The sequence below is a fragment of the Emydura macquarii genome, unplaced genomic scaffold, assembly GCF_026122565.2.
Source record: "Emydura macquarii macquarii isolate MOO-44397 ecotype Brisbane River unplaced genomic scaffold, CSIRO-AGI_Emac_v2 contig_2948, whole genome shotgun sequence".
Taxonomy (NCBI): domain Eukaryota; kingdom Metazoa; phylum Chordata; order Testudines; family Chelidae; genus Emydura; species Emydura macquarii.
This window is the reverse complement of record NW_027133085.1, coordinates 5,932,252-5,952,306: the sequence shown is the minus strand read 5'-3', so window position 1 is coordinate 5,952,306 and position 20,055 is coordinate 5,932,252. Positions and strand designations below refer to the sequence as shown.

The window sequence follows — 20,055 nt, the reverse complement described above, 5'->3', positions numbered from 1 at the left end:
GGCATAAGAACACAAGAGTCTTAAGAATCGGAAAGTTCTGCATATTGATTTCCTCTCTGGGATAGAAGGTAGAATGTTTCGGTTGCATCCTTACTTCATGCCATTCACATGACCTTTTTAACTTCAGCTGCACTTTTAACAAGTTCTTAGTGGTATTCAATATCCTTTAGTTGTATGTTAATAAAAGTATCTCACAAAATTACTTACATTAATGAATACTTCTTAAAATAAGCTTATCTTTCCAAAAATAAAACAAGTGCTTTATTTGATCTCCAGAGACTCAAGTTGAAGGACCAGTTATTTTACTAGTAAAAGTTTGGTGGTGTCACCCTACTCCCCCATTTATGCATGTCACAAAATGATCACATAACTGGATAAGTCTTTTCTCAGGGGAATCCAGAGCTGAGAAAAAAGTTGTCTGATTAACAGTGTTCCTAAACTGATCTGAAAATGTTTTAGATCATGTTGGTTCAGATCTTTTTCTGAAAGAACACTGAAACCACATCTTCTTCCTCCTCTTGCAAATATAATATTCTCTTGGCTCCTACAGAGAAAATGCAAGATAGTAAAAAATAGGACAAGAAGAGAATGACAGATCTTGTTTGGGGAAATCTCTCTCTACCTACTAGTTTCAGACCCAGATTTCATACGCCAGATAGAAAACATGGTTGTGTAGGGTAGTAGCCCCATGATAAGTATATTATACAAAACTTACTTTGCCATCAAGGATAAATTCAAGAGCACAAAAAACAGATACTGACACAAAACTGACTCACTGTTCGTAGAACTTAACACTTTTGGTTTCCTTTTTGAACTGCTGTGTTGTGAATTGGTGACCTCAGTGAAGTACAGAAAGAGTAAATATATGTCTAGTATACATTTATACCTGGTGCTTGAAATCATTTTTATACATACATGCCTTAGAGATATAAAAAGCTCCCCATGTCCCCTTCTCCCCCACTGCAACCCCAAATACTTTCCCTGGCCAAGATACATGTCTCTCTCACCATCCTCTCTGCTCTGCCAATGTTCCCGATCTTGTCTGCCCATTTGTCAGTTTCTCACACCGGTGATTTTTACCCCTATAAATTAGGTCCTTCCTGTTCAGGTGAGCTAGAGGTGGGATGAGCAGAGAGATTTTTATTCCCCCAGGATACCCAGGAAGGAAGAAGGGATGGTCTGGTTCCCACAGATAGGGATACAGGCCAGCACTGTTGGCAGCTATAGTGGTTCCAATGTGTATATTGGAGTGGCCATGGTGTGATGGGGGTTAGCCATCTTAACCCTTCCAGACCCTGTGTGGGGTTATGTGGGCCAATTAACTGTCCAGGTTGCACCTGGAGTAGGCGGCAGGGATTTACGTAGAATAGGTTCAGCTGGGCAGGAACAGGTGGGGCTTATCTAAGACAGTAAACTGGCAACAGAAGGGGCTAGAGGGAAGGAGTTTTCAGTGGCTTGGCAAGTCCAGAGAAAGAGGAGAGCCAGAGAGAGATAGGCAAGGCTCAGGGGAACAATAGCAAGGTATGGGGTAGGTCAAACTGTGGCTGCTGATGAGAGGGCCCCTGAGCCAGGACCCAGAATAGAGGTTGGACTCTGGTCCCTCTACCAGCTGCTGACAAAGTGGCACCAATGGGGAAGCGAGCAGGAAGACTGCCTGAGCCCATTTGTCAGGAGGGCTTTTGATACCCCAGAAGGGGGGAGAACACGCATAGTGACCCAGCCGTAGGGCCAAGTCACAAAGAGGAGGTTGCAGTTCCTGAAGTGATAGGAGCCACAGGACAAGAGGATGGTGGGAAAGACACTGCTGGAGGAGTGCGCAACACCTGGCCAGAGCTAATCCCCAGGATGACCAGAAGGAAGTGCCACTTGCACCCAGTGAACCCTGTGACACATGGGTATGGCCCCATCCATCCCCCTGCAACCCAGGCTTGCTTTACTGTGACAGGAGGAGCAGCACTGGCTTACACCTGCATACTCACCCCCTCAGACCAGGGAAGACATTTGACTTTTTTAAAAGGTATAATAGCTCCAGCCACTGTCATAGGGGTGGGTGGCTCGGCTGTCTAGAAGGCATAATTAAGCTCTTTGTATTTGACTATAACATGCTCACGCTTTTTTTTTTTTAAATCCTGGTTGGCTGGTAATTAGGATTAAATTTGTCCCTAATTTAATTATCAAATTAATCTCTACACATCTTGAGAGAGACCATTGCTAACTTTTTCCTCAACCGCAACAGTAAATAACAGAAGTTTCTGCTGAAGAGTGAAGCAGTCACCAGGTCTCAAGCAACAAAACAAAGATTAGAAGAAGGGCTGATGTGCCAGTGTATAAACCTTTACTATTCTGCAAATCAACAGGACTAAACATACATATGACCAGATGTATAAAACAAAACTCAGATCAAATACCAAAATTATTTCATATTTATCACAGCAGAGGAAAGAAGAAGATTGAGTGGTCCTGGATTATGAAAAGATTTTAAAGCTAAAAATTAATTCAGACCATTAGAAGAAAAAAATTATGAACTTTCCAATCATTCACTAGTTCTCAATTTCAACTAAGACAGAAATATTAGGTGAACTCCAGTCTGTGACAAAAGGACTATGATTATTCTCCTTCCAGAGGAGAAAACTGACATTGCTTGTCTAGTAATCCTTACCAATAGAATAAGGCTGTCTTGAGAAGAACTACTTGCCCCACTATCCTATTTAGAGACCTAGGCTAACTGTTAACATTAATTATGAGAAAGTAATTATTTGGAGAACACAGGTCAAATACCTAAATGTTTGGGTTTTTTTTAATTGGAACACAGAACGAGGTTACTTATAGGTGACAACTTTGAGTGACCACCTGCATTTCAAGGAAATAAAGGATCATTTTATTAGTGATTCAAGACTAAATTTATTAAGGGACCAACATCCATGATATTAGTTGTACAAAATTATGCACGACAAAGTACACAGCACCTTAGAAATGTAATTTTTGTTTTGCATAATTGTCACTAATATGGGATGATGAGCCCTGTCTATTAACTTGGTAGGAGGATTTGGAACATTAGGAATCAAGTGGGGGTTATTTCTTTCAAAATAAACTACACCCCTTAAAGGGCAGGTGGCCATTCTAGTGTCCTGTTGATTCTTCTCTGAATGCATCTCTACATAGGGTTCTATCCTGTGCTCCTTATTCTTGCAAGAACTCCCACTAAAGTCAATGAGAGCTTTATCTAGGAAAGGAGTACAGGAACAGATGCATAACTGGAAAAGTACTTTGGGATTAAATGCAGTATTATATACATCTACTTCTTCTGAAAGCCAAAATACAAGTTGAACAGGATTTTTTCTTCAATGCTGTGATTTTATTATAGCAAATCATTCAACAAAATATATTAGTTCTTATTACTTAACAACAGACTTTGGAACAGTTGATTTTTTTTAACAGTTTCTAAATTAAAGGTTAATTTTATAATCCTATATTGTAGATAAGTGTTATGCTGATGAGTTTAAGGTCAAGGTCACACATTGGGTGTACAATCTTGCTTATAAGATAGGGATCAGTTTCAAAGTCTCCATGGATATGTTTAGAAAGTATTGCTCAATCTGTCAGTTAATAGTCCTCCAAGGAGAAACTTAAAGATAAACTTTTGCATAAAAGCAAAGACTAAAGGCTTATGTGTTAAGCATAACAGACCCCTGATAATTTAAGGAAGTGCACTAGTTCTTTTTCATCTTTTCACAAAGCTTTACAAGTGGGGTTTGGGCTACTTTTTTCTGCTGGAGTGAGTGGTGAAATTCCCATTGATTTCAATGGAAGTTGGGTAAGGCCAATGCTAAGCACTTTGAAAAAATCTCAACTTTATTTTAGGTAGAGCAGATCTGTGTTTTACACACACCATTTTTCTTTCCATTAACCATTATTTATTTAGGGCCAAAATCACTCAACCCAGCAATCAAGGTGAGTAGTGGGCTGTGAGATAGATGACTGTATAGAGACCAAGGGAGGGATCATTCTCACCCCAGGTCATCCAGTGACAGCAGAGCTTTTCAGTGCCAACCATCAAACAACTGCAACAGGCAGTAGGAACTGAACTAAATTTGTTAACTATGTGATGGGTGTTTTGCTTGATTTTAAATAATGTATATAAAAGGAGTAAGATACTTTCAACGAAAAAAAAACAAACAACCCACACACCACACCAGCCTTAATTAACATAATCTGTAGGAGGATTAAAGAAAAAAAGCATAGTCTTAAAACAGAAAGTGACGAACTCAAATATACATAAAGAAACAAGATCTCTAGGTACAAGAAAGTTTGGACTTCCCTACTTTAGGGATAGGTTCTGCAGAACCTATCCCTAAACAGGATTCCTCTTGTACTGCCTTGTATATGTCTTTGTTGGAGAGACAACAAGGCTAGCAGTAGAAGCCACCCTGGCTCAGCTCAAATGAGCCTTGATATGGCCTTCTAAATTTTAGACTAGTCACCATAGCAACACAAGATACAATCAGAGCATTTCAGCATGGTCCACTTAGTGACAGCATCATCTAAGGAACTGATGTCAATTGAAACAAAAAGTTGGAAGGACTTTGAATGCTTTAGTCCACTCCAAATAAAACTCCAGGACATTTTTACCTCTTGCATTATGAGAAGCTTTAGGATGGGTATGTTCAGGTGGGGAAAAATAAATGTTGTCAAGACAACAAGCTCAGTGAGGTGAAACAAGGACACTGTTCACCTTGGTGAGGAATCTTGGATGATTCCAAAGGACCACTTTGAAGGAGCCGGTACAAAGTGCATCCGTCACTAAAGCTTGAAGCCCACTCATTTTGTAAATTGATATGATGTCATTCTGGGATGTATTAACAGGAGTGTCATAACACACAGGAGGTAACAGTTTGGCAGCACACAAACACCAGCGAGGCTTCAGCTGGAGTACTTTTCAGCTTGGGCACCACGCATAAAGAAAGATGGGAACAAATTGGAGAGAGTCCAGAAGGAGCAACAAAAAAGTGATAAGAGGTGTAGAAAATATTACATATGAGGAAAGAGTGGGAAAAAGGAGTATGTTTAAACTAGAGAAGAGAAGGCTCAAGGAGGACCTTATAAGTCTTCACACATGTTAAGGGCAGTTCTAAAGAATAATGTTGTTTTCCATGCTCCCTGACAATAGGTCAGGACGCAATAGACTTAGTTTGCAGCAAGGGACAATTAGGTGGGATATTAGGAAAAGAACTCACTACAAGTATATTTAAGCACTGGAGCCTGTTACATGGGGAGTCTGTGAAATTGCCATCATTGGAGATTTTTAAGAACAGGTTAGACAAACACCTGTCAGGGATGGTCTAGGTATACTTAATTCCTGCCTTGGCATGGGGAGAAAGCCTAGATGACCTCCTGATGTCCCTTCCAGCCCTACATTTCTATGATAGCCATGTGAAAATGACTTTCCATGTAAGAAATCTAAGCTCACAGGAACTCAATGCTTCAAAAAGAGCTTTCATCAGCTTTGTCAGGCACACATTAATACCTTATGACACAAGACTTTTTAATTGGGTGCTCTTAGAATGTCATTTTCACATGAACCTGTAATAGAGCTATAAGAGACCCTGGTGTTCCTTCACCCAGTTTAAGACAGCCAGAACAGCTGTCAAATGAACCTGAATGGAGTTTGTTTTTAGGTGAGAAAGACAGTCAAAATATTTGTGGGGAGCATGTAAAGGGGCTCACACAGGCCTGACTGCACCACCTTTCAAACTTTCTCTACTTGGAAATGCAAGTCCATCTGGTAGATAGAAATCTGTAAGTCTGGTGCCTCCTGGCAAGTAGATTGAGAAGCCAGGATTCAGTCAGGAGCCAAGCTCTCAGGGAGAGGGCTTCTTAGTTGGTCTGAGGTGAGATGTCTTAGTTCTGAGTGATGATCCAAGGCCAAAAGTTTCATCCTGAGGTGATCTGCCTCATCGATCCAAATATGACTTGTGAGAATCTATCACAGAAAGATGAAGAGTGAGATTGAAGAACGAGTCAATCCATCCATCCATCCACCCACAGACTTATGTCCCTCATTACACCTTACATGCCTCCCGTGAGGTTTTGTTTTGGTGGGGTTTTTTTTTGGTTTTTTTTTAAACAAATAGTGCTCCCTCTTCCTTTCTTGCCACCAAGACAAAGCCCACTCTTACACTTCCAGAGCTTCTTCACACAGGATGTGTGGCCTGGTGCCGCTCTGTTTTTTATGTAAAATATGTAAAAGTTGTGGCCTGATGGGTCATATGAACAAAGACCACCTTTTCGGATACTAGATTCCTGAATATCCCTAGTGCAGAAAGGACCACACTCATCTCCAGAGCACTGATGTGCAACTGCTGATCTTGGACAGACCACACCCCTTTGAAGTGGAGCTCCCCAGCCCAGGTTGAATGCATCCATTATCACTATGATTTAGATAGAAGTAGTTTGAAAGTCCATTCCTAACTGCAGCTTGGGTCAGACAGACTCAGGTGCTGTGTTACCCAGATGTTATGTGAAAGTCTCTGTGATGCTTGCTTCTACTAGGATCTCAGAATCCACTGAAGTTGCCTTATGTGGAAATATGCCAGAGATAGTGGGAATGCAATTACAACCATGACAACATTCCAAGCGGTGACCTGCTAGCTCTTACATATGATTTCTTTCAGACTGATATCCTTGATCTCACACTGGGGCAGGAAGGATGTGTTCAGCTATGGCTAGCAGGCCTATGAACTCTGTCCTCTGAGGACCAGTAGAGACTATTGTGAACCCTGAACTCCAACATGCCAATACTGATCTTTTGATACCCTCCAGGATGTCCCTTGTTAACCAAGTCATCCAAGGAGAACACACACAATACCAGCCTGTGCAGATGGCCATAGCCAGGCATTTCACAAAAGCTTGTAGCACCAATGCCAACTCACAAGGCAAAATGCTGAATTGGTAGTGCTGCTCCGGTACAAAAAATAAGATATTTCTAGTGCTTGGGAAGCATTCCTATGCGCTTGTAACTTCTACAAGCTTCAAAGTTCATTGTCCTTTGCCATCCTTTAAAAATGGCCTGATGATTCCCAGGGTAACTATCTTCAACTTTTTCATTGACCAATATGCATTGAGCCCTGCTGCCTTGCTCATTGTCAGGAACTACCAGAAATAATTCCTCCTCCCCCTCCACTCCCTTTCACTTCTTGCTCAATTACTTTCTTTACCAGGAGGGATGAGTGTTCCTGCAGCAGACATGGAGCCACCCAACAGCATTCAGGTGAGAGTGGTACTGTTAGTTTGAAAACTTTGGTATGCTCAGGCCCCATGTTTACAAATGACCTGGGGTCCTCAAGGGTAAAAAGCTTCTAGTCTGTCCCAGTAGGGAGATCCTTAAAGGTTACTGAAAATTGCTGGTTGGCTAAATGCTCTAGAACTTTAAAAAAAAAACAACACTTAAAGTCCTGAAGGGGGGGTGGGAAGGGAAGAACGAACAAAAGAAGAGGCCACAGAAGTAGAGAGATCTGAATGCCAGCTCGATTGTGCCATTCAAGTCACCTTGCCATAGACTACCATACAACTTGGGGTTATCATAAATCTTGATAATAAAATAGGATGTATTTTCCCCTGGAAACATATTGAACACCCATAACATACTGTAACAATCTACTGAGGCTTGATTGTGTGGCCCAAGTAGGCCAAGGTTTTCCAGAATGGATCCCTAATGCTGGGATCAGAATTCCTTTTTTTAGACACCAATCCTGCAATCAGTTCCACAAGGGTGCCAAGATTCATTCACAGTGAGCTCATTATAAAATCAGAGCTATAGACACCACCAAGAGGCTTGATTTTCAGAAGTACTGAAGTTAACAGGATCTACTGCATTTTCAGCACTTTTGAAAATCGGATCACTTGTATAAATGTCTATGCGGATTCAGAAGCCTCGCTGAAAGCACCTATTTTAAAACTTTAGCCCAAGTCTGTCTCTCACAAACCAGTTTTCAAACTTTCACAAATATAAAATAACTGATGTCAGAAATTCTATGTCTCAATTTAAAGTTCTATACATCTTTGTTTCTTTAAAGAAAACCCTCATCGTCATCTCAAACTAACCCTTGTTCTCTTTCAGTCTTTCCCTCATTTTGGTCTTTTGATGTAAATTTTAAAGGTCAGTGTCACACATTAAACCATTAGTCAGTTGATCACAGATAATTACTACAAAACACTTTCACAGAATTGATAAAAGAGAATAGACAAGGTAAAAAAAATACTCTTGGCACAACAAGCATATTGAGCTGATCACAGATCCAGGATTGGATCTGTGGATGCATTACTTGCTCCACTCCCTGTGTTATTTTAGCCTTTCCAAAAGTCTTGTGGCCATTGTAGCTGCGGGTATAGATCATAAACATGAAACACCACATCATGAATGTGGTCTTTATTCTTATTTGCAATATAATATGGGCCTGGGTATGAGAAAGCAGAGTTTAACTTTGAAAAATAAAATTCTCTTAAAAAAAAAGAAAAGAAATGTCACTCATTCACACAGAGAAGTATTTAGACTGAAATCCTTACCAGCTTAACTGTTGTGTATTTTACTGTTTTTTAAAGCTATTGCTGTGTTTTGTCATTATTTCCCTATGAAGATTTGTATCACTTTATACCAGTACAAATACAATTTTAAAATGTTAGTTTTACAAGCAGCAGCCTTTACTTATGTCACTATTAAGACCAATGAAGAAAGTGTAAGTCCTGCTTAGAGATGAGGTGAAAAAGCAGGGGGGAAACAAACCACAAGTGGGCCTTGTATCTTCCTTTGCTGCTTTTAGACACAGAAAATATATTTTTAAATGGGCTTCCCTTCTGTGTTTTTACATTAGAAAATCAAGTCCTGACTATGATGGTTGGGCAGGGAGTGAAATGGTGACATCAAAGGAGCAAACAGAAGGAAAGGTGAGGGGGGGAGAGAACATTTTTGTCAGACTTGGAAGGCTTGGTCTCAAACACTAGGGACCAGGTGTAACCTGCCTAGGCTGTATAAAGGTAGGTTACACCTGTGGAGGTGTGAAATCTGGGCTGTCTAGCTGCGGGGCACGCAGAAAGGACGTTCCTAGTGTCGGCGGTCCAGTCCTGAGAGGAGCCAGGCGTCCTTAGGCTCCAGCCGCTCAAGTTTGCCCGGGTTCCTTGAAACGCAGGCGAAGGGAGGAAGCTGGGTGTGTTAGTTTCGGTTCAGCCACAGAAGTTGTATAAGCAGCTGCCTGCCCCGCCCGTCACTCAGTGAGTGAGCCGAGCCCACAGCCCCGGCCCCCCAGCCCAGCCCAGCCACCTGCACTCCAGATCGGGTTACCTCCGAGCCTGCGGAACTCGCTCTCCTGCATCCCCTGCAGGCTGCCCCCGCTGTAGCCGTAGCCGGCCCCGGGGGGACACATGCGCTGGAAGTACTGGAAGGACAGCAGCTCTCCCCAGGGCGCCGGCAACTCGGTCCCGCTGGGCGCCTGCCCTGTCATGATGCAAGCCCTGGCCCCTCACTCGGAGCTGGGGCTGCTGCGCTGGGGCAAAAAACTTTCCTGCAACAGGAGGCGGGGCGAACCCCTCCCGGCGCTGGAAGGACGCGCTCAGCTGGGGCAGGGGCGGAGATCGGGCGGGCGGGCTCCTCCCTCCCCCAGCAAAGGACGCGCCCCCCGTCGGCTGCTTTCGCTATCGATCCTGTTCCTAGCCATGGCTTTGTAGGTGCCTGCCCTCAGAGCCCGCGTGCCGGTGCTGGAGGAGGGGAGCACCAGGTGGGGAGAAGCCCCTTTGGGAAAGAACCTACTGCCATCGTCAGTAATAAGCCTTAAGTATTGGCTTGTATTTCCCAGATTCAGGAATGGCTTGGATCGGAGGTTAGATGATTGACTGTTCTGTGTCATTCTGATATTCCAGAAAAAACAATACAATCCTTGTCCAGGTACCTGTGAATTGCACTACCAGACCGACAGGCATGTGGGCAGGCGGGGGTGGGAGAAGCGAGTTAAAGGCAGACTTTGCAAAACCAGGAACTAACCAACCACTCCCTTAGGCAATAATTGGAAGTAGCAACATATCCACTGTGTAAGCTCAAAGCGCGTCTATTTCACCAGCAGAAGTTGGTCCTGTAAAAGATATTACCTCACCCGACTTGTCTCTTTAATCCACAAACACATTTTGTATTGCTACACACACAATGTGCCTGACACAGCCCCCCTAAGCGAGGTAGTGAAAAGTGAAGCTATCTAACATGCAATGCAATTCCTACTCACCAAGATTTTTATTGGCATAACAAGATATAGGTATAGGGGAAAGATGTCTCAGGGGTGCGTATGACTCACCGAGGATACGGTTCCACACCTGGGCTCAATCTGCTGTGTCCATTTATCATTACGGTCCATTCTTGATCCAGGCTATGTAACAATGCAATTTCTGCCATTTCTCTCCTTTCTCAGGCTGAGGCACAGATTTTCCTCATTTTGTTTTTTGGATGAGACATCTTGCATTATCTCTAGTAGCTTGAGGAAATCTTTGTCACTCACATTTCCTTGTATTTGGGGTGTTAGAGACTATGCACCACAACCATAACTCTGTCCCTTCAGCCCAACCTTCTGCACTCACCCCTTTACTAAAGTACCCAATCCTATTAGTTGTGGATGTTAGGTGCAGTAAGATGTGGTATCGGGTGGGGGTAGTTTGATAAAGGTGATGTCTGGCATCCCTAAGTGACAGAGTTAAGGTTGTGGTATAAGGTAGTCATCATAATGTGCCTATGTAACTTTAGGTGCCTATGTAACTTCCAAGTACATAACCATGGCTATGGTGTTTCTACCAGCTGTCACCACTATAAGATGGTGCTGTCCGTGTGAGTGTGTGCATGACTGACTGTATGTGTATAGAACTGTGTCCCACCCCATTGCTTAGCTTTCCCCTGAACCAGGGTCTGAGTCCCTCTGTCTCCACCCCAGTACTGTATATCTGTCCCCCAGCACTCTTCTGCCCTCCTCCATTTTTCTATGATTACTGTCACCTACAAAATGGACTCAAAAAATCTTACACCCTCTAAAAACTCACTGCGGCAAGTGAGGCTTAAGGGTCAACCTGGTAAAAACAAAAATCATGTCCAAAAAAACCTACAAACAGACATTAAGAAACATGGAAATTTTGCACTCCCTGCTCTGCAGGGCTGGGAGATGGGGCATGCATCGGGAATTTGCACCTCCTGGCTCTACAGGGAAGTTTAGGGGCATGGGGGTCAGTCAGGTGGATAAAAGCTTGGCTCCTGGATGGAGGGAGAGTCACCTGGCTCTTCAGCAGCAGAGCAGACAGCTGGCTGCAATTTGAGCCTCCTAGTAAGGGAAGGCGCAGCGCAGTTTGCCAAACATTATTTGCAGACATCTGAAGGCCTCACACACACACACTTTTTTCCATTTTCTCCAAGAGAAACTCAATGTGTATTTTTCTTGATTTATATTTTGTAAAAGGGGAGCCGAGTGAACTCTGGCTTGTGTTCAACTATCCAGATAAGAATTAGCAGGAACGTTGAGCTTATAATGTTTTAGACAAGTTAAAGTCAAGCCAGCGATTGTAGTTCATCAGCATACCAAAACATATCAACATCACTGAAGACATATCACTATTTCTTGTAATTCAAGTAGCATTAGAGAAATTGTAATCATAAGGACTGCTTCAGTGTGTATCTTTCTGATGCACTGTCTAAAAAAACCTGAGATGTTCATAAAGGCTATTATACTATAGTTTATACAATTTACACACACACACACACACAAATATTTTCGGCTTCCTTGGACATTTATTTTATTATATAAGTCTAAACATACTTAAACCTACCAAGGCCTAAAATAAATGCACACAAACGGAAACATTTGAATGTGGTACTTCAAAAAATATATATATATTTTAAAATGTGGGACACCAATAAACTTTGAGAATCACTTTCTTACATTATACATATCTGGGCCTCATAAGCATATCCAGGATTGGGGGCTTCCCATTTGAAAAGGACAGCAGAAGTTAACATGGGAAAAACATTTCTTCCTACCTTCATTTCCAGATGTTCTTAATACATTCAAAACAACAAGTGTTGGTAAATCCATTTTAATTGAAAAATATTCATGTTTTCATGACCTTCCTTCACTCCCAAAAATACAGTTTGTGGCAACAACCAAACTATATTCAGTTTTTGTAGTTTCAGCATTTCAATGGAAACTGTAAAAGTTTTCTTGGATTTTTTTTAAACAAAAACAATTTAATTAAAAATTCTTACAAAATATTTCCTGAGCAGCTTTATTAAATTAAAAATATATTTTCTGACACAGTAACTAGATTTTTTTGTAATTATTTTTTTTTCTCATTGCTACCTTCACTTTCCTATTGAACCAGGATGAGCTTTTTTTAAAAAAAAACCCAAAGTTGCCCTATTTCTTGATCGTGAAGGTGACTTTTGCCCATCAAATAAACTCCTCTTACAATTTTCATTCACATTTTCTGTCTATATTTTCCTCCCAATCAATATCACTCAATTGTCTTCAGCTCTGGAAAATTAGACTTTTTGAAGCAACAAGTATATATCTTACTAGTTGGAACGGTACTCTGTTTGCCCATATTGAATGTAGCCAGGTCATCATCACTGGTTCCTGGGCAGCCACCAACTTCCATCTTTATTGGTCATAATGAGATCCAAAAATAGAGTTACTTCATTTTGGGTGTAATACCTGTTGCGCTAGAAAATTATGACCTATAATTTTTAGAAACTAATGATGTTTCCTGGCTGTGGGAAACTTTTGGCATGTCTCTCCCAACATGAAGTCTCCCAGAACAGTTTTTCTTTTCATACATTAAGATAGGTGACTAAGTAATTTATCCTGTTCTCTTGATATCTCAGGGTACAAGTGAGATCAGTTGCTTGTTAATATGGTGAGTAGGCCACATAAGTATATAGATAGATTAGACAGCTAAGGAAAGTGCTATATAGAGATTCTGTATACAATATTCTGAAATGAACTGACCACATTCAGTTATGGAAAGGAATGCCCCTCAACACGCATAGTGACTGAGTTTCACTTTTCATTGGATAACTGAAACCATAGGTAGAAGGAGTTGAGCGTATGCCCATGTTTCTTTGAAGTGTAGGAATGTTTAGAGGCAGTCAAATAGCAAGCAAAATTGATTTATGAATGTTAATGAAAACATCTGAGAACCTTGAAACTTTCGTGACTGTTACAACACATGAATTTTCAGATGAAAATTCATACCAGAAATCTGTTATGTAAATATTTACTATTTTTATTCTCCTATTTTAAAAGGTTGAATCAGGGAGTGGAAATGATATCATGTGACTCTTGTAACTAATCACATGCCACAAAAATGTCAATAGAGACAACAAACAAAAAATTAGTAAACAACCCATAATCAGAAAATTAACTCAGAGCACGGAGTGTGTCTTCTTATATTTGTACTGTATCTAAAACAATGGGGACACAAATTGATTGGCTCCTTGAGGTGGTACTGCACTGCAGACAATTAGAACAATACTTCCCAGTTATACAGAAGGCACTTATAAAGAGTGGATACATTTGAATAGCAGGATCAGTTGACAAAGAATTTGATAATCAAGCAAGGGGCTAAATTATAATAAATGGTATTTGTAACAAATAGATTGACTAGATCTAATGATGTTAACTGCAGAGACATCAAGGTTCCCATGGACAACCTGACATTCCCCCATGGTCATACCAGACAATACATTAGACAAAATGTTGCACATCGCATGAAGACCATGTATCATAAACCTCTAGTGCTGAAGCCTCTCTCAAATCATGCTCACTATCACTAAGCCAGGATGAAGAGCCCTGGGGCCAAACCTATGTGGGCAATGGGGGAAGAAGGGATTCAGTGCTGTTCCTTTTCACCGCAGCCATGAGGCTGGCTCTGCCCCTGCCAATGGCCCATACCAGGCATAACTCATGTACAGATAGCTGCAGGCATCACGGACTATGTCTACACTGAGACACGTCTCAAAATCTCCTACCATTGCTGTAGCACAAGGGTAGCTCCATGGATGGTAGAAAAGGTAACACTAGTGTAAACTAGCCTGCAGCACTTCTGATACCATGGCATTTAGACTAGCCCTGGAGCTAGAGAACACAGAAAAAATGCCAGCCACTGGTCTTCATTAGGACACAATGTTGCTGGCATCAGTGGAACAACACCAACAACACAAAATGAAATAGTCACAAAATCCTCGGTGTAGACACTGTAGGTCAAATTCCAAAATTAGTATTACATGCATTTGGTGGCATGAAGCATGCTTGCCACTCTACTTAAATGTCAGACAAAAAAGCATGCCACAGCCAAAAGGTATCGTGTGACAGGCCTTTCAGTTCACTGCGAGGCATGCCACACCCCAACAAATGGCATAGTCCTCTCTCACAATATGGCTAAACAACCTTCCTCCTGTTATAGTCTCTCTCATTTGGTAGCCTGAAACACAAACAAAAAATGTTTTGCACAAGGTGCAAAAGTTCTGACCCAGATATGAACTTTCCTAAAGTTTGCTCGTGTTTGGAGCCAAGATTTTTATTTAGGACCATCCCTGATTTTTAATGTGCATTAATATCTTATTTTGATTGCAGCTAACTTAATAAATGTAGATTATCCACAATAATTACCACAGAAGAAATATTACATATATAGAGTAATGTAATTCATTCAATACTTTATGGACCTCAGAATTTCCTAGTTAGCATTCCAGTTCCATATGATGCCACTGAATAATGGTCTTTGCTTTTGGGTCTGATTTAACTGAATAATTTGTACATGTCAGGTACTATAAGAAGCTGGCTGGCTATTGACTGCCTATCTGAGGAACTTCAGGTGTGCTCATCATTTCACCATATTTTTTATATATAATTAATCACTAGAAACAGTGTTCCTCATGTATTTGGTTGAGTCTGTAGGATATGAATAATTGATACAATATGTAGAGCTAAGACTCCCATTTTTGGGTAAATCATGTGCCATACCAGTGATATTCCAGTATAGATTTAAAAGATGTAGCTGTCTTAGCACACACTTTTGCACATCAGAATAACAAAGCTATTGTTTAATGAATAGGATGATGTACAACCTTCCCATATTATTGTCTTTAGGGATATAAGTGTGAATGTTTCTCCTGAGATTAGGCCTTAGCCTAAATGTCTTGCAGTCTTATGTCTACACTGCAGCACTAATTTGAATTAGCTTAATTCGAATTACAGAAAGCGATTTATAGAAAGCGCTGGAGACTGTCCACACTATAGTGTTTGTGCTGGTTTCTTGCGTCCACACTGGCCAGCCTTAATTCGAATTAGAAAGCAGTGCAATGTGGGAAGCTATCCCACAGTGCAACTAATCATAGAGGCTGTTGTGATGAGTGTCATCATCCCAGGATGCAGCGCTGCTTCCCCCACCCTCTTCCCCCACCTGCAAACAAACAGGAAAAGGATTTTCATGCTGTTTTTTTACTCCCCTGGTCACCATTGCTGCAGGCACATGGAGGCAGCTGAACTATGCACTCATTTTGACCATGACAAATACATCGCACCTTATCCTGGATTACGTTAGAACTGTATGCTGTTTGCCTTTTATGCTCCCCCTACCACTCCCTGTATATTGCTTGCCTTTGATTTTGATTCTACAGGTGTCTGTAGAATCTAAGATAAATAACAATGGAGTCAGTTAGTATATTAATACAGTGATACAAATGTTTCCATTTCAGGGATGGAAAGCATGATATAATGTATCCACATGTAGCACTGTGAATAAACTCTTAAGCAAGTATCAATTTCCATGATTGGCCACTGAAACAATGTAGCAAAGAATTTCCTCTCACTGCTGGTATTTAAAACGCATTCACCACGTGGGGAGAGGGGTGGGTGGTGAAATCTTTCAAAGGGACAAACTGCAAAGGGCTTTCTGGGCAGTTAAAACGCATTCACCACGTGGGGAGGGGATGTGTGTGAAATTTTCAAACCCTTAAAGGGACAAACTGCAAAGGGCTTGTTGTGTGTGTGTGGGGGGGGGGGGGGGGGGGGGTGATCGCAGCTTGGATTTTAAACCCATTCACTGTAGGAAATGGGGATTTAAATCTTCCCGGGACTGCTTTGGGGGAGGGTACTGAAATGGGGCATCATGGGATACAGTCTGGAGGCCAATTAATTTGAATTAAGTCCCATTGTGTCCACACTCACACTAATGTGAATGAATTGATGCGCTTCAGGCGCTAATTCACTTGCAGAGGTGGTTTTATTAATTCAGTTTTAAAGGCTTCTTAATTCAAATTAACAATAAGTAAGTGTAGACGCAGGAGTAATTAATTCAAATTAAGGGACTTTAATTTGAATTAAGCCACCAGTGTAGACCAGGCCACAGACTGTCAACCTGTTGTGCACACCCATTTTAAAAAACAAAAAGTCACTTTAACACTCCCCAGCAAGCTGAATATCATGCTCCAGTTATAACAAAGGAAAGCATGGAAACTGAAATTTAGTGGCATTAGTGGAAGAAGGTTAGTGATCAAGTCACAGAAAATTCATGAGCAGTTAAGGTCAAATGCTGGCCTGAATTAAGTCAATAGGAATATGCTTGTTGTCTTCAGTGGAAGCTGGATTTATCCTTAAGTAATTTTTAGAAAAAGGATACCTGTGGTATATCATTTTCCCTGCCTACCAGGTGGCAAACAGAACAAAATTGTAGCGCATGGGTGATGACAAGTGCTGCTGATGTAAAGTGAACTGATTAATGCCTTGACTCTGCAAGGTGCTCAGTATCCTCCTGACTTCAGTAGGAGAGAAATTCCAGGGAGGGGCCAGATCAATTCTCAAGTCAGCATGAGTAGACACAGATGCAATCTCAGTGAAAGCGGCAAAATTGGGATCCAGCCAGTGCTGCTCTTCTCTACCCTACCACCCCCAAGACCCAAAATCCTCCTCTCCAGAGGAAGTAGGAATTATGCAGCACTCAGCCTCCCCTAAGTCACATGGGCATCAGTAAAAAATGAAGTTCTAGGCAAGAACCAGCTCCAAAGACCACAGAAACTCTTAAGTCAGCAGAGCAGACACAGAAGTAGCCTCAGCAGGTCCTCAGACACTGAAGATATCATCAGACTGCTTTCTACAGTTCTCATGCTGGACATTCTCTTCCCTGTGCTGGCTGTCTGCTCCAACCCACTTGCTTACAGTCTCTTTTCCTGTCTGCCTCACTGCACCTGTCCTCCATTCTCCCCTCCTTCCTGTCTTCTCCTGTACTCAATCCCTTTAATGTCCTCTCTCTATCACTCTTTTTCTTTCTGTTTTGCTAATGCAATCCCAGGGGTGCCAGGGAAGCATAGCCTAGTGGTCACACTGTAGTCTGTGGCCAGCAGTGTCATTGTGGGCTAGGGATTATTAATGTCCAGGATTTACCAGCAGGAGAAGGGAAGATATCTGCCCCTTCCTTGGTTGTCATGCAGTTGGGGCCTCCCTTCCATCAGGGAGGGCTTTTCTTTAGGGACAGTAGTGCCAGACTTAGGGCCTGTGTAGGATACAGGTCTATTTTCTTCTAGCTCTGTTACCCAAATGAGCCATGTCTCTCTCTCTCTCTCTCTCTCTAAGTGCTCCACCTGATGGCACATTAGCTGCAGGTGTATCTGGGCAATGCTGGCTGGGCCCAGAATGAGCCTTTAACCCCTGGTTTCCCAGTGTGGGCTTTGTATACCCCATCACAACCCCACCTGAAGAATTAGCCCCATCCCTCCCAAAAACTGTACACTTAACATATTGTGTGCAAGACAACACTGTTCACTCTGCTTGCTCTGTGCCTACCTTTCATCAGTCTTGCATAAGCGCTAAGGCAGCAACTGTCTATTCCTTCTCTCTACCCCAGTAGACCCTCGTTAGTAGTAACATATCCAGGCCCTTTTGCTATGTTGCTCCTAAGCTGCTGTTGCTGTTATGGGGAGTGTTGTCTGACCGAAGGCGTATGAAGAGTTACAGGTGTTTCGGAAGGGGTGGTGCAGCCACGTGTGGGAGAGGAGCTGGCGGGGGGGGGGGGGGGGACCCTACATTTGAAGGGAATGGGGCAGGGAGACCCTGGATTTTGCAGGGGAGCCCCGTTGGCAAAATGGCTGAGCGAGCCTGGCTGCCAGGAACAGCCTGTGGACGCTCCCACTGGCAACTTCATGCTCCCTCTGGGTGAGGGATGGCTGGCTGGGGAAAGCACCATGTGCAGAAACAGGGCAGAGGAGGGGTGACTCCTAGCATGGCCAGCGGAGATGGGAGGGGGGAAGGGGACAGGTCAGTGCCCCGGGGAAGGAGGTCCCCTGACTTGCCTCTGCAAAACAGCACTCCCCACACGCTGCCACCAGCAACTGAGCTGGAGGGGACAGCTCAGTGCACAGAGGGGGTCCCCGATACTCCCCACTGCAAAATAGCAACCCTCCCCTGCTGCAAGCCAGATGCTTAGGCAGGGAGGAGGAAACCTTGCAGCTGCACATCTCTTACTCCCCCCTGAAAAATCCCTCTTATGGACCCTCCCCCCAAACTGCCCCTACACATGCTCTCTACTCAGGCTCTGTCAGACAGAGCAAGTGAATGGGGCTGTGGGACCTGGAGCTGCCCTAAAGGGCCAGGGTAAGGAGGGGAAAGATGCAGTTGGGGGGGAAGGATGGAGAGTGAGTCCAACGCCCCTACCTGCCCATCCCATCTCCACCCTGGATGTGATGTCACAACTGTTGCTCTTATGTGGCTACGTTGTTGTTACCGAGTGGACAATTCACAGTCAGAAAAGGGTTCGCAGGGGAAATGTTGCTCATAAGCGGTGTTGCGCTTACAAAGGTGTTGCTGCAAACAACTGTCTACTGTCAACTGTCTACTGTATTACTAAATATGTTTATACTGTGCCTCATACAATGGGACCTCATTCTCAGCTGCTACCAAGACACTACCATAATACATAGAAAGAAAGAAAGAAAGAAAGAAAGAATGAATGTGTGGTTGGTCTCTAGTACCTGGCCGCATGATTTGGTAAAAATATTTAATTTCTGAAAATGTTGTTATAGAACTTTGTAAAGAGTTTAACGTTTATTAAAATATGCTTGACAGCAACAGCATGACAAAGCTTTGTGCTGCTAAATAGAATTCAGGAGTTCAAAAGAAGACCTGAACACATACCTTTTTGCCTTCAAAAGGATGGGTGCATTTATTGCAAAAAAACAACAGAGGTTTGGCAAACCGTGATTAGTACATTTCTTGTTAAGTCATCCCAAACTGGTCACCTATTGGCCTGAGCAAATTTGAGTGGAGAGAAACTCATCTGCCTGCCTTCTTGTCACAGGAAGAGGTATTAAGAGGCAACTAGGTGCAGATGTGAGGTAAGTGTTGAAGTAAACACAAGAATAAACAAATTCTGCTAATCAGAGACAAATCAATACAAAACTTTGGATCTAAGCATCCCAAATCTTTGGAGAGATCCAAATCTGGAGCTGGTTCACCTCCAAATTGTACAACTTGTCTCCGTCTGTACCTCCATGGCTTTGGTTGTAGTATTGATTTATAATGAAAGAGAAACTGAAGTGAATGATAATACAACATTGCTTTTAGAATTATAGATTACATATCATAACATACCCACCATAACTATAATTTTGGAATTGCATGCAACATACTAGCACTTTTTATTTTATAGTATACTGTAGCCAGAAAATGTAAACACTTTAAATCTCTGACAGCATGTTAGGCCTACAAGAGGCCCAAAGATATTTCACACTTATTAGAAGTTATTAATGTAGATAGAAGAGTTGTAATGTTGCTGGTTGAGGCTTAGTGATACTGACTTTAAATGACAAACTACTTTCTGCAGTTTTGAGATTTAGTGACATTTTATATATCAGCATGCAGAACTGCAGAGGAGGCTTTTGATTATAGCTGCAACAGATCATGAATATGCTACTTACATCTATGATGGAGGCTTATGATTTACCCCTATATTAACATGTGATACAAAGTATAAATATCAGCATTCAAG

At 42.2% G+C, this 20,055-nt stretch overlaps 1 protein-coding gene across 2 annotated transcripts in view; it reads right to left on the bottom strand.

The window, feature by feature from the left end:
• The window catches only part of MOCOS (molybdenum cofactor sulfurase), a 327,221-nt gene extending 317,490 nt beyond the window's left edge, over nt 1-9,731 (bottom strand). For both annotated transcript variants that reach the window (XR_010924157.1, XM_067569886.1), the window contains exon 1: nt 9,335-9,731. Coding sequence is in view for 1 of the 2 variants with exons in the window: in XM_067569886.1 (XP_067425987.1) it covers nt 9,335-9,494 (160 nt within the window). In the remaining variant the exon portion in view is untranslated. The remainder of the gene's footprint in view (nt 1-9,334) is intronic.
• Nucleotides 9,732-20,055: the final 10,324 nt, after the last annotated feature.